At 41.8% G+C, this 15,586-nt stretch overlaps 1 protein-coding gene across 7 annotated transcripts in view; it reads right to left on the bottom strand.

The window, feature by feature from the left end:
- DIS3L2 (DIS3 like 3'-5' exoribonuclease 2) overlaps positions 1-15,586 on the bottom strand; it is a 371,579-nt gene that overhangs the window by 140,769 nt on the left and 215,224 nt on the right. For all 7 annotated transcript variants that reach the window (XM_059928940.1, XM_059928939.1, XM_059928944.1 and 4 more), the window contains one exon: positions 2,011-2,090. In XM_059928940.1, the coding sequence (XP_059784923.1) occupies positions 2,011-2,090 (80 nt within the window). The remainder of the gene's footprint in view (positions 1-2,010; positions 2,091-15,586) is intronic.

Raw genomic sequence — 15,586 nt, 5'->3', positions numbered from 1 at the left:
AGCTCCATGTAGACATGCTCCCTCCGAAACCAGCTGGTCCTCCTGATTTCCCGATTTCTAACTTGTAGATGCCATCTCCTCGCCATCCAGGTTGAAACCTTTGCCCCGTCTTGGATTCCCCTCCCTCAACTCCAAATCCATTTCCATTGATTCTCTTCTGTCATCACCCCTTCTTCACAGCTGTCCTCCCCACCCCCATTAATAATAATGCCACCACCTCCAGTCCACTTTCTTCTACCTACATCTCTAAACAATTTTAATGTTTCTCTGACTCATTTCTCTGCCTCTGCTTCCTCTCCTTTTCCTTCATCTTGCACTGCTAAACGATTTCCCTCATTATGAGTGCTCTCCCTGAACAGCAGATTGAAAACAATTGGTTTTAGATTGTCTGACAAAGCATATTCTTTGGTTGGAAATTTATAAACATGTACAACTTGTCCCCAATCAATCCTTCCTGCTCCACCTTTTCCCTACACGCAGCCTCTGCTGGTAAGCTGGCACCCTGGACGTGACGCGTAGCATGTGGAGTGAGTGGGGCAAGGCATGTGCCTGCTCCCTGGTGTCCCTGCGAGGGGAATACCGTGTGGGCCAGCTGAGATGGGCTAACAGGGATTAGGCCTACCCTTCCACCAGTAACAACTGTAGAAGTGGCCAAAATAAACGAAGCAACTGTTTCCAAGCATTAGGCTACAAACAGAGCAGGGCTATGAAGCTGGAGAGAAAGGAAATACAGGAAGTAAGGTCCAGTGTCACCTGGCTTTCTGCCGGGGGGGCACTTTTCAACTGGGGCTCAGGGAAGTGGATGTGAGAGTGATATGCCCAAGCCTTTCCATGCAGCAAAGATTGCTCAGGATATAAGAAACCAACGTAGTATTTGCTTTTTAAAGTAGGCTGCTTAAACTTTAGATTTAAAAAATATATAATTCCTCTGAAATTTCCATGGGAACTTTTTTTCTCTCTTTATGCTTTATCTTCCTTTCAATTTTCTTTAGTTGAAAACACTGAGCACCATTGCCCACAGTTTCAAGGAAGACTCACTAAAAGGAGATGAAAGCATCTCTGGGCAGTGATGTTTTCTGTCTCTCAGCTTTGTATCTACTGAAGCTCACTGTCTTTTATGGAGAAGAGGCAACATGCTGAGCCCATGAAGTTCTGCATTAATGGAATATGTGAACATCTCTGCAGTGTCTGCCAAGACCAGGCCACTGGGCCACCAACACTGTGCAGGAGATTGAAGCCGCAAGACTGCATGCCATCATGGGCAAGCCATCAAAGGCCACGTGAGTGCCAAAGCCCTATCGGAGAATAACTAAAGCCACAGCAGTCACCAGACCCCACCCCAGTGAGGGGCAGGAAGCAGCTCCAGACTCTCAGCGGCTCATCTGGAGGGCCATTAGGAAGGCATGGCTAGGGTTTGCTCTTTTCATACCTCACACATTTTCCCCTCCCCCTATGATAGTTTTCAAAGACCATTGGCATTCAAGCCACTTTTTCCTTTCTGGCTCCATCCCAAAAGAATGTTGCAGGAGCCTCTAACAGCTGCCTTCTGCAACTTGCTGGACAGATGAAGACCTACGGGGGGCGGAGCAAGCTTCTCCAGCTCAGGCCTTGAGGGGCTTCCTCAGGGGAGGCGTTCCTGCCGCTTCTGCTGAGCACGTCTTTGGACAGCACCCCTTGAATCACCCCAGTGTGTCGTTCAATTCAGGTAAAAAAACTCTGTGCTTCTCCGAAGCAGAGCTTAGGGGCCTTCTTTAACACATTATGCCCTCACTGCAGCCTCCTGCAGGGCCAGGCCTGAAATTAGTTCTTCTGCCCGCGCTGCTGTCCCTTCTGAGGCCTGAGAAGGGTCCTAGCAAGGGGACATTTCTTATTCTCACTCTCACGAAGTCAGTGGGCAGCGCAACCTTTCGGTCACATACTGTGCAGGCTCAGGGGTACCAGGCAGCCCGGCTGGCCACACAGGGGTGCACGCTGCCTGCCACCTAGAGGGCAGAGAAGCTTCCAGCCTACCGTCAGCGATGGGCTTGCAGGAGAGGGCGTCGTCGAGGTCTCGGGCAGTTGATGGGTCGATGGTGAAGACACAGTCTTTTCTAGGGAAGATTGAAGACATAATTAGCAAGGCCACTAATAACGGAAACTTTACCCCACTGTAGTACAGCTTTAAAGAACAGCTCTTTTGCAAATATATAAATGGTAGACAAAGTGGGGAGTAACTTCCCTCTTGTCCCTCTAACAGGGGATCTTTAATAAAACGTAAACTGGGGGACGATAACAAGGCTCCGTACTGTCTCTGAGTGTCTTTCTCTTCCTCTCTGCTGACTGGCCCCTACTTCTCCTTGATCCTGAGTTAGAACAGGTGTGCGCAAGTGGAAGTGAGGCAGCTTCCATGAATGAGGCTTCCCAAGAAGTTACCTGACAAGAGGGGCAAGTCCCTTTGGCAAATTACTCTCCAACAGTCAGTTCTTTCTTCTGCCTCCCTCTTCCTCAGTGGCTGATGGGAACCTGTCCTTCAAGGATTATATGAGGATGATTTACTGCCCCTTCTCCTATCTTGCAAAAGTGGGGTGTGCCAAAGAATAAACCATCTGGCTTGTGACACAGGGGGATGGGACTCAAGAATAGGTTCTGCAGAAAACTCTGGGCCCATACAGTTAGCCATGATGCAATTCTACTTGGAAATGGCCCTAATCACAGTTTATTTCCATGAAATAATCATATACTTCAAGCTCACATAATTAAGTACACCCTATGCCTATTTATCTCCACACAGTATTCCTATGCACATCTCATTCTTAATCTGTGAAGCCCCTGGACATTCTCATTTTGCTTTAGAATTTCCCAAATAACATGACCCACCCAACCTACCCATTCACACCATACAAATACCTAAGATTTGGGCAGTTGGTCCTAAGTTCTCCACACCTCCTGCCCCGTCTCCCGAGGCACTGGCCTGGAAGTCAGGGTGTTCAGCAGGAACCAGCCTCCCTTCCCCATACACAGGCTCTCTAGTCAGCATTCCCTGCTCCCACTGGACTCTCCTCAAGTTCTTCCTCCATTCCCTCCAGTACTATCAGCCCCACTGCTGCCATTCCCCGGTCCCCTCCTGCCTCATCAACACTGATGATGGTGGACATCCTGGCAGTCACCACAGTTAGTTGGCTTTGTTCTTAAAGTCTTATTTCCTATGTTGCTCTTCTGCTCAAAACTTCCCCAAAGCCCTCAGAGGCTGCCCAGCAGCTCTGGGTGCTGGGCTGCAAAGCTCTCGGGGCCTTCCTTTACCTGTCCCCTTACTGCTCCGTTCCCTCACTCCTGATAACCCTCACCAGCCCTCTCTGATCCTCCACACTGATCATCTCACCACCATAACACCTTGATTCTAAGACAGTATTAATTCTAGGACACACTATCAATTCAATAATAGCTTTTTGGGGAAACAAAAACCCCGACCACGTTAAATATATACATTGATTTTAAAGTACTTCAGGATTTCAGAAATGTCAAGATGTTTTTTTAAAAAAGACTCTTAAATGGTAAGTGGATAAATGGATAACCAAACTATGGTACATCTACACCATGGAATACCACTGAGCAACAAAAAGGAACAAATTACTCATACACGCAACAACTTGGATGAATCTCAAAGGTATTATGTCAAGGAAGCCACTCTCACAAGCTTACACAGTCTATGATTCCATTTATATGACATTCTCAAAAAGACAAAATTATATAACAGAGACATAAGTGATTTTCAGGGCTTGGGGAAGGTAGGATTAGAAAGGGGTGCTTGTTCTGAGGGAATGGAGCTTTTCTGTATCTTGATTGTGGTGGTGGCTACATGAACCTATACGTGTCAACATTCATAGAACTGTACAACAAATAAAGGTCAATTTTACTGTTTATTAATTTAAATTTTTTTTTAAATTTTAAATGTGATTTCTGAATCAAGGAAAGTAAAAAAAATTGTTAATAGAATTGATTGATGGGTAGTAGAATTATGGATTAATATTTTTCCTTTATACTTGTCCATATTTTTCAAATTTGCACTATGATTAAGTATTACTATTATAAGTGGAAAAAATTAACACTGTATAAAATCTCCTCCAATCAAAAAATAATCAGATACATAATACTGCTTATAAGGATATTCAACAATCTTATAGACTCCTATTGCTTAATATAGTTAATAGCTTTAAAATGATGAATCTGGTAAAACTATCTACTCACTGGTACACTAAGAAAAGGGGAGAGGGAAAGGTGGGTGCCACGCAGGTGGAGGAACGAGAGCACTTAGAGCACAGTCCCAGGAAGAGTGCTTCATCAGAAGATCCACTCTTCTCACTAAACATCTCAAGAATAGGCACATACAGTGTGGGGAACATAAATGCTGAGGTCTCAGGAGATAAAGAAATAATTTGTTTCACTATGTAAAAGAAACTGTAATTACACAAGAGTGCCAGAGGAAAAGAGAAACACCGATGTCCCCTGGAAAGCAAGCTCTTGGAGGGCTTTGTGTTACAGTGCTATGAACAGAGGTTGCAACTCACCAATGTTTGTTAAATGAATGAATGCATGCATGCTGACAGGAAGAGACAAGGAAGTGAAATTAATCCTGATACCATGGTAATGGGCTCTAAATTGGTGAGGATCTTGAACTTGATTCACAAGGTAAAGAAGGAACTGTCTGCTTCTTGTTCCTTTTTGTATCCCCCATAAAAGCCAGCAAAATGCACTGTATATCCTGAGTACTCAATAAATACCTGTTGAACTGAAACTGAAATGTTAGACTTGGTGGTGGGAAAGTTTGGGTTCTCCATCAACCATCATAATGACAACACAAGAAACTGAAAGAACGTTCCTCAAGTTAAAATAAAAAATACTCTTAGCTTGATGGGGGCCACAGTTTCCTGGTTTACTTGGAGAGTTGACTGGGAAGTTATACTTTCTTAAAATCAAATGTCTCTGGGTGTTTTGAGACTTTTATTTCTGTGAATGAATAATAATGCCCATTAAAACACTTCCAGCCTCAAATCAATTCAGCCATGTGTGACACGGTAAAACTTTAAGGCTTCAACTATTAGTTTGTAAATGTCATTTCTGAGAGGGCCCACACATCGTTTCTGAGAAAAACCTTAGACTAGCCTGTAAGCACTCAAACCAATCCTCTACTACACTTTTTTAAGAAAATCTGCTCTTAAGCCAGAAAAATAAAAGTCTAAATTAAAACAACTCTGGACATAAATCACAGCAAGATCTCTTTTGACCCACCTCCTAGAGTAATGGAAATAAAAACAAAAATAAACAAATGGGACTTAATTAAACTCAAAAGCTTTTGCACAGCAAAGGAAACTATAAACAAGACGAAAAGACAACCCTCAGAATGGGAGAAAATATTTGCAAACAAATCAACAGACAAAGGATTAATCTCCAAAATATATAAACAGCTCATGCAGCTCAATACTAAAAAAACAAACAACCCAATCAAAAAACAGGCAGAAGACCTAAATAGATATTTCTCCAAAGAAGACATACAGATGGCCAAGCAGCACATGAAAAGCTGCTCAACATCACTAATTATTAGAGAAATGCAAATCAAAACTACAATGAGGTATCACCTTACACCAGTCAGAATGGGCATCATCAGAAAATCTACAAACAAATGCTGGAGAGGGTGTGGAGAAAAGGGAACCCTCTTGCACTGTTGGTGGGAATGTAAATTGATACAGCCACTATTGAGAACAATATGGAGGTTCCTTAAAAAACTAAAAATAGAATTACCATATGACCCAGCAATCCCACTATTGGCCATATACCCAGAGAAAACCATAATTCAAAAAGACACATGCACCCCAATGTTCACTGCAGCACTATTTACAATAGCCAGCTCATGGAAGCAACCTAAATGCCCAACGAAAGACGAACGGATAAAGAAGATGTGGTACATATATACAATGGAATATTACTCAGCAAGGAATGAAACTGGGTTATCTGTAGAGACGTGGATGGACCTAGAGACTGTCATACAGAATGAAGTAAGTCAGAAAGAGAAAAACAAATATCGTATATTAACGCACATATATGGAATCTAGAAAAATGGTACAGATGAACTGGTTTGCAAGGCAGAAATAGAGACACAGATGTAGAGAATGTATGGACACCAAGGGGGGAAAGGCAGGGGGGTGGGATGAATTGGGAGATTGGGATTGACATATATACACTAATATGTATAAAATAGATAACTAGTAAGAACCTACTGTATAAAAATAAAATAGGGCTTCCCTGGTGGCGCAGTGGTTAAGAATCCACCTGTCAATGCAGGGGACACGGGTTCGAGCTCTGGTCTGGGAAGATCCCACATGCCGCTGAGCAACTGGGCCTGTGAGCCACAATTACTGAGCCTGCGTGTCTGGAGCCTGTGCTCCGCAACAAGAGAGACCGCGATAGTGAGAGGCCCACGCACCGCGATGAAGAGTGGCCCCCGCTTGCCACAACTAGAGAAAGCCCTCGCACAGAAACGAAGACACAACACAGCCATAAATAAATAAATAAATAAATAAATAAAATTAAAAAAAATTAACCACCACACACAAAAAATAATTAAAAAATAAAAATAAAACAACTCTGAGGAATGGTACTCAGGAAAACTTGCTGGAAGACATACCATCCAAACATTATTTTTGATCAGGGGTCGGCAAACTACAGCTCACAGACCAAACTGGGCCTGCCACCTGTTTCTGAATGGTCTGCAAGCTAAGAATGGTTTTCGTCTTTTTAAATGATTGAAAAAAAATAATAATAAGAAGAAAAATATTATTTCATGACACGTGAAAATTATATGAAGTTCAAATTTCAGTATACATAAATGAAGCTCTATTGGAATCCAGTCATGCTTTTTGGATACAATGGCAGCCCTGAGTAGAGTAGTTCTGACAGGACTGTATGCTAAAATATCTATCTGACCCTTAGCAGAAAGTTTGTTGATCCCTGTTTTAGATCAGTGTTTCCCAGTAAGTGTTTTAATTTTTTTTAAAAGGTCTTGTGATTAAATCAGTTTGGTAAATGCTGAGCCAATTTCTTTCTCTTTTTTTTTTTAAATTAATTTATTTAATTTATTTTATTTTTAGCTGTGTTGAGTCTTCGTTGCTGCGCGCGGGCTTTCTCTAGTTGCGGCGAGTGGGGGCTACTCTTCGTTGTGGTGCGTGGGCTTCTCATTGCAGTGGCTTCTCTTGTTGCAGAGCTTGGGCTCTAGGTGAGCAGGCTTCAACAGTTGTGGCACGCAGGCTCAGGAGTTGTGGCTTGCGGGCTCTAGAGAGCAGGCTCAGTAGTTGTGGCGCACGTGCTTAGTTGCTCCGCAGCCTGTGGGATCTTCCCAGACCAGGGCTCGAACCCGTGTTCCCTGCATTGGCAGGAGGATTCTTAACCTCTGCACCACCAGGGAAGTCCCAATTTTTTAATAGTAGGACTTCTCAGAGCCTTCAGTATGCTGGTATCGCATAGTTCTTGCCAGAACCATTTGATCTTGGCACTTTTTTGTGGCACAGAATCTCCCAGACACCTTTGAAAGGTGATAAACTAGACTGAAACACCCTGCACAGGCCTCCCGTGGAGTCCTTGTCACATGGGGCCTTACCACCAAGCCTACCCCATGGAATACTACAAGAAGTCAAACAAGTGGCTATGCTATTCGCTGCAGGGAAGCTGATGAGGGCCTTGCTCATTTGCTCACTCAGTGCCCCTTTTATGAGCACTTACGGAGCAAGTTTATGCAGTGCAAGGACTCACTCTTCTTCTCTTGAGCTGATGGTTTGCTGGTACCTTACACACATGTGAATTTTATCCTTTTTTTTTTTTTTTTTGAATTTTATCCTTTTAAGTTTCCTTCTTTGCTTTGCCTGCTAGAAAACTCAGAAAAACACGTATGATCTGTTTCCAGAGGATCTTATTTGTAGTTTGAACTTTGTGAACTAACCTTTATCCTGGGTGTACCTAATTTTCCTATTCATATAATCCTTTTGCCCTGTAGCCGAATTTAAAAATTATTCATTGCATTATATGTTTATCTGCAAGTTGCCTTAAATCATTAAAAAAAAAAACAACTAGGGTACAAAAACATACACACATATATTGAGGAGTTACATTTCAGAATCATGTATTGAGGGGATGCTGGAAGAAAGAGAGACATTCAGTATAGGCTTCTAAGAGAACTAACTTCTAGACAGAGTAAAACTTGGAGAGCTCCCAGCAAGTATTTGTACTGTAGCAGTGGACTCCAAACTTGCTCTCTCGCTATGGACAATTGGGAGAAGCAAGGGAACAGTGAGTGACCCTGACAAACCCCAGTCCTCAGTGCTGAGAGCCAGTGATTTAATCTGTTGTCATCACCACAATTACGAATCGGCCACGATGTGGTGCAGGAGGGCTCCTCCTGGTTGTGGGCCGCAGCGGCTGCGGGCTGCTGGCCTCAGCACTTGGGAGCCCGGCCCCACAGGGGCAGTGCTCCATGCAGCTGTTAAACTCCGTTAACATGCTTTTGGGATTTTACTGGCTCCTTTTCTGGAAGGCTTTGGTCTCACAACCTGCAGGGAGCAGCCTGGCCTGCCAGCTTTTAGAACCTGTGAGACCAAATATTTAAAGAGTTCCGCAACAATGGTTAGAAAGAAGCTAACCCTGACCCACAGAAAATAGAGTGCCAGGTGGGGGAGGGAAAGAATGAGGCTCCAGTGCATGAGGCTGCAGAATTCCAGTTCAGAGCAGCGTTATGTAACCAGAATTTCTGAAGGCACGTGACTGAAGGGCTTAGTCGAACTTTTTAAAGTGACAGAAAACTTCGAAGATTGTTTTACTCGAAGCCATTGGTCCGAGAAAAGAACACATGAAGAATAACTAAAAGCCTTCTATAATCCATTATGACCTGGCCAAGAATCCCAGGAAATAACAAAAGCATAGAAAGAACTTCTGTTCCTCTGTCACTCACACACTCTTCCTCTGACCTTGCGTCCTCTTCCTCCTCAGGGGACCAACATCTCTACCTCCTTGCAGCTGGAAGCAGCTGTCTAGTCTCCACAGCAACATTTACTCACCACGTTGTCACCATTTACCTCACTGGATTTTGGCCATGGCCCCTACGACGTCACAGAAATTGCTCTCCCCAAGGTCATGGCTGCTGCCAGATTAATCATCTTAAAGCATGTGCTTGGTAAAAAAGCCTTCATCAACTCCTTACTGACTAAAATAGAAATTCAGCTTAGAATTCAAAGCCTTTCACAATATGGCCCCGGCCTGTATTTTTCTAGTCAGATTGCACATTCCCAACGTGTACCTTGTATGACAAACTTTTCTCTACACCCTCTGGTCCCTGAAACACTGTTCGTGCTGTTCCCAACATTAGGACATTTATCCCACCAATCTCCAACGTCTAAGACCTACCTAACTTCTAAAGGCCTGGCTGCAATGCCATCTTTTTTCCAGGGAACCTTCATGGCTCCAGAGAGTAGAAGCTGCCTCTCCCCCAGCTGCCCTGCCCACGCCTGCAACCTGCCCCAGTTCAATGGCACTGACCACTACCCCTGGCATGCTGGTGGTTACTTATGGACATGTCTTATCACTGTGACAAGGCTGAGAGCTCCTCAAGGTCTGGCTCTGATCCTGACCTATCTGTGTATCTCTTCCAGCACACTGAAGGCACACATGTAATGAATAGCTGATGGATACGTGAATGAAAAAATGACCAAAGGGCTCTCTTTAGCACTTTTCCATTCAATTTTGCCACTGTGACTTGGGAAATACACTTAGGATTAGAACTCATGACCTCCTGGCGTCCAACCCTGTGGTCACACCACAGTGTTATTGTTTCCAAGGGTGTCCTTTTCTGTCTTCATCCCATCTTCTTTTCTCATAAAACAGTGTTTTACAAACTGTGGTTCAGGGACCAATTCCAGACTAACAAAATTTATAGAGGCCCTCCTCTGTCCATGATTCTGGGTTTGTCTCCTTGCTCACAAGCAATTCTGGTGAGGAGGATCTGGGTCAGTGATGGTGAATGGGTGAAAAGGGATGGAAAGTATTTAAGAAATAACCTTAGGAGGATAAAGAGTACAGTTTTTACCACTTTCTTAGATTAGATGGTATCAGAGTTTATATAGAAACCAGATAATTTTATGTAAACCGGAGCAGGAAAAATAACTAAAGAGCTGGAGCCTTCAACCACGGTAATGCGTCTCTACGGAGCACCACGTGGGGAGTCCAGCCAGATGGGTGCTAGGACGAACCAGTCAAGTCAGACGCTGAACTCAGCTGAGCTTCCCTTTCACACTGACTTTCCTCAGGGATGGGCCGACCTCTCCTCTCGAAGGCCAAGGGAGCAGGGAGCATCATTCAAACCTGAATCAGCGCCCCTCAGGGCAGCAGGGCTGGACCTTTTATTTTTTCTGATGGCAGCTGTGGATATGTTAATACCCTTTCACTCAGTTCTACTGCCACAACAGATGCTAAAAAGTCTGACACAAACCACAGATTTTTCAGAACAGAAAAAGACTAAGGTCTATTTAAAGCAGAAGGAGATCTTGGTCCATCTGTCCCTCCACTTCCCCATAGTGATGAAACGACACATAGGAGGCCACAGGGAGAACAGAAAGAACGGAGGCAATGCTCTGGGCAGGCTCTTGTCACCCAACTAGGGGTTTTCAATCCAGGGTCCACCAAAGGTCTACCTCAAGCTTTAGCAAAATTCTAGACTAAGTGAACGTCGTGACTAGGTTACTTTCCAAAGGACTGTGATAAGATGAGAACGGAATCAGAAATGACTAAAATGGTCTCGCTTGTTATGTTCATTTACTCACCCACTCACTGAACCCTCGCCATTCTGTGCCTCTTTTTGTACTTCAGAAAAACAACACCCTGGAGCAGAGGTCACAGGACAAGGTTGGCCTGGTACCCTGGGAGCCAGAGGCCACCGCGTGGGCCAGGAAAGCCATGGTTTACACTCAGAGAATATGTTAAAATTAACTTTCTTCCCCTCAATTTTCATTTTGAAAAATGTTAAACTTTCAGGAAAATTTAAAGAAGAGTAAAATTAACATTCATATGCCTCTCATTAAGATTCATCAAATGTCAACACTTCGACATATTTGCTTTATCTTTCTCCTCCCTCTGTTCCTCCCTTCATATACCTAGCTTTTTTTTTTTTTACATCTGAACTATTTTAAATTATGTAGTACAGATCATGATACTTTACCCCTCCATTCTTTTGCATGTGTTTTCTAAGAATAAAGGCATTCTTCTACAGAACCAGAATACTACCACCACAGTTAAGATTAATTTCCTATATCCAATTTACAGATCATATTTAAATGTCTTCAATTGTCTCACAAAATTGTTTTCCTCCTGATCTAGGCTCTAATCAAGGTTTACACAGTATTTGGTAGTCATGTCTCTTTAGTCTGTTTATTCCCTCTATCTTTATTTATTATTTTTAAAAAATATAACACGTTTTTTTTTTTTTTGAAGAGTCCAGGCCAGTTGTTTTGTAGAATATCTCACGTTCTAGATTTATCAGCTTGTTTCCTCATGGAAGGAGGAAGAGAGGAAAGGACAGAAATAAATCAAACGTGGCAAAATTAATCCTCTCTGAATTTCCAACAAACAGAAAGTTAGGTTTTAAGTCTTGACTAGATTCACGGTGAACTTTTGCCGTGAATACTTCACAGGGGATAGCGTGCACTTCGTACTGCATTCCTTCAGAAGGCACAGACTGTGAGGTTGCCAGATTTGATTTGCTAAGGTGCTAATAGCCAGATCTTTCTATTATAAGACTACCTTTTACTCTTTATAATTAATAAGTAATCTGTGGAATAAGACTTTTAGATCATGTGAATATCCTGTTCTCAAAGAACCTTTCAGCCAGTGATTTTAGCTTCCACTGATGATTTTTGCCTGAATCAATCATAACTTCGCAAGTTGTAAAATGGTGATTTTCTAATCCTATAATACCTTCTGTATTTATGAGCTGACTCTTCAAAGTCAAGAGCTTTTCCTGCACTGACCCTACTTTTTTGTTTGTTTGTTTTTGGTTTCTTTTCGAGTATTATTACAGATGCACTGACTTAAAAAAAATTAAATGTATTATCCATTACCATTACTGTTCTTTCTGATACTCAAATTGTCCCAAATTAGGTTGGTGGAGGCCCTTTCAAGTGATCCCCTGTGTGCTTGCAATGTGTCTCCACAAGTTTTGAGCACTTCTAGGCTGTTTGGCATACCAACTATTTCAGGCTCACCTTATACATTTCCTGCCCAGATTAATAATCACCATGTCCCTAAGGAGCCCAGATTTCTTTCAGTGGGGAATGAACATTATGTAGAAACCAGCATAGGGTCCTAGATCGCTGTGCTCATTACTACTCAGGTGTCATTACTTCTAGGCCCTTTTAGTGAGCTGAATTAGAAAATACTGAGTTAAATCGTATGAAATTGCTGATATTTGACTAGTTACGGCCTAAAACTGGCAATTTCCTGTGGTTCAACCTAATATACTGCTTAAAAGTCGTGAGTCACACTTACACCTCCAAATGAGCTCTAATACTAGAGGTCTTCCTCCTCTTCCCGCATTCTATATTTATATTTTTATTCTTCCACTGAGAACCTCAGCTCCCAATGTCTTCAATATTCAAAACAGTTTCAGAATTACAATCCCAGTATCCACTAGCAGCAAAGTATCTATGAAGATTTCTTTGGAGTTTTATCCTTAGAATATAGTCACCAAGGATGTACAAAGTGCTCAAAAAGCATAGTGCCCAAAAGTTACCTGAATTCTTTTTTTCTCTGTGTAGTAATGTTATACATTTGATAAACATTAGGACGATTTGTTATTGTCTTATGTCGATTTTAAAGATTTTGCTTTTATTTCCTTTTAAATTTAATTTTATTGTTGAATATTTAAAACATTTAAATGGTTCAAAAGTTGAAGTATACTCAGAGAAGTCTTACTCTCATCTCTATCCTTCTACCTTATTCCTACCCCCTAGAGATAACTATTTCATCATTTTCTGGGTTATTCTTTTTTGCATTTCTGCTTTCTTTTTGATATATATTTTTTCTTATTTTCTCTTCTTTCTAACACGAACAGTCGAATCCTACAAATTCTCTCTTGCAACTTGCTTTTTCACTTAACAATAAATCCTGGAAATTACTCCATATCAGTTCAGTGGCCAGAATCATAGAATCGACAGAGTTGGAAGTTCCTCAGAGTTCACCCTAGTCCAAATCTTATCCCCCAAATGTCTCCGAACCAGAATCAATCACACAGATCAACCCACATCTTGAGTACTCAGGATAAGGGAACAAGTCACTGACTCATTAGGCAGGCCATTCAATTTCAGACAGGAGCCCCAACTATTGGAAAGTACCTTTATAGCTGAGTTGATTAAACCTGATTCTGAGAAACCTCATAATTCAGCCCTTTGCAGCCACAAAGAATTAGCTGGATCCCTCTTTCACCATGCAATCCTGCAGCCATGAATTTTCCCAAGAAACAGACCCATCCCTTTCTTGTTCTAAATGGCTGAAAACTATGTGTAATTGTAGCTCTTTTCATAAATTTTCACTTATTTTGTGTCAAGCACAAATTGAAGTTGTAGGAACCAGTACAATGTCAATGTGAAGGTATCAGAGGTTAAGAGAAAGAAGGCCAGAATTCCTTCATTCAATATTTACAGGCATTTACTGCTCTAGGTGTCTGGGACACAAATGAGAACAAACAAAGAATCCTGTCCACTTACATTCTAGTGGGGGAGAAGACAGAAAATAAACAGTATTGTAATTAAGTGCTATGGAGGAAAAAGAAACATTAGAACAGAGCAAGGGAGGTTGGAAGTGCTGACTACAATTATAAATAGGGTAGTCAGCAGAGGCCTCAATGAGATGATGCCGCTTGAAGATGACTTGAGGGAGGTGAGGAGTGAGCCATGGGCTTTATGGAGGAAGAAGGACTTGGGCAAAAGGAAGAGCTAGAGCAAAGGCCTGGAAGCCACCAAGTTAGTTTACCTGAAGGCCCCGAACTACTGGGCACAACTCAACCAAGAGAGTTTGTATGTAGATATGAATGGCTTGGCCTCTGCTCTCTTTTACTTCCTGCCCAAGAAGTCTTAAACCTAGGCTCGCAGGTGTTCAGAATGCAGCTCTGCACGCCTAAGGGAGAAATGAGAGCCGCCGAGCCCCATCGTGCCCACAAAGCCCTTCTACCCGGAGCACTCTCTGAACATCTCTCTCTCCTTTTACCTCTGGGGAGTAGAGTCTTCCTATGACCCAGGTTTAAAATATCACATTGGGGTTACTTTAAAACAGGCTAGAAGAACACTGACTGATACAAAATAAGTTTTAAAATCAGACAAAATGAAGTAGCAGTAAGCTTATAGGAAATGCTCCCACAGAGGGATCAAATATCTAAGCCTCTAAATATAATGTTTAGAGTTTAGGCATAAAAAGTTCTCCTATGTGCAAAATCTTCGCAGAGGATAAACATATTAGAGGTCTTCACTTCAATATATGGGAAATCTTGCTCTCATTAAAAACACTTTTTTTCCTACATCTCCTAGAATCTCTTGAGAGGCGATTCTCTTACAATTATAATAATGGTGGGTATTATTTTTCACTCTCGTTTTATGGATGGGGAAACTGAGGCTCAGAGAGATTAAGTAATTTGCCTAAGGTCACAGAACTTTGATTTAATGGAACAGGAATTCAAAAGAGAAGGTGTTAAAAGAAGTAATTAAGCCAAGAAGTTTTATTTCAAATGGAAGCTGACATCTCTTCTAGTTACCCTTAGTCCCATACTTTATCTTAAGATTTAAACACCCCAGAAGCATTTTGGCTGAACTACTAATTACCCCCAAATTTCTTTGAGAAAAGTTTCTCTGTGGTTGACTAAGTTGTCAATGACTTCGTTTTTAGGTACCGAATCCAAATTTGACAACTTTTCACCCTCAACCTGAAAATCCACATACAGAGTTCTGACATCAAGTTTATTCAAAATGGATACTCTTTAGTATGTCAGAGAAAGTCAAGTCCCAAGTACTTTCTTTTGGAATGGGTACCCAAAGATAGGAAAAAGTAGCCAAAAAAGGAACATGAATAGATATATTTTCACTTTAAAAGACTACGCTGTTAAATTTGCTTTGCAATTTCCAGAACAGACATAGTTAATGTATTAAAATAAAACAGAAAATGTAATCAAATTTTAATATGACTTTATCAGAGACTTAAACACAATGGTAAAGGCCAGTATTTACTGGATTTAAATTCTAGTGGATGGAATTAAGAATAGTCACAAAGTCAAGGAATTAACTATGTCTAGACATCTCTCCTACATTTCTATTTGAGGAACAGTATTTTTTTTTTCTCATCCTTTGAATTCCCAGGCCAGGAATTCAGAACCTGCTGTTGGAAGGATCATCATCCTTAATTCTCAATCCATTTATCAGGCTAAAATGCAAATGTAAGCGGTGAATACATTTCAACAGCCCCAGAGATCCAAAGAGCCTTCTCAGAGAGCATGCTGAGCTAACTGGGGAAGGGTTAAGCCACCCCTATTTTT

The sequence above is a fragment of the Balaenoptera ricei genome, chromosome 7 (genome assembly GCF_028023285.1).
Source record: "Balaenoptera ricei isolate mBalRic1 chromosome 7, mBalRic1.hap2, whole genome shotgun sequence".
Lineage (NCBI taxonomy): Eukaryota > Metazoa > Chordata > Mammalia > Artiodactyla > Balaenopteridae > Balaenoptera > Balaenoptera ricei.
The sequence above is the reverse complement of the archived record's forward strand: the minus strand, read 5'-3'. Positions and strand labels throughout refer to the sequence as shown.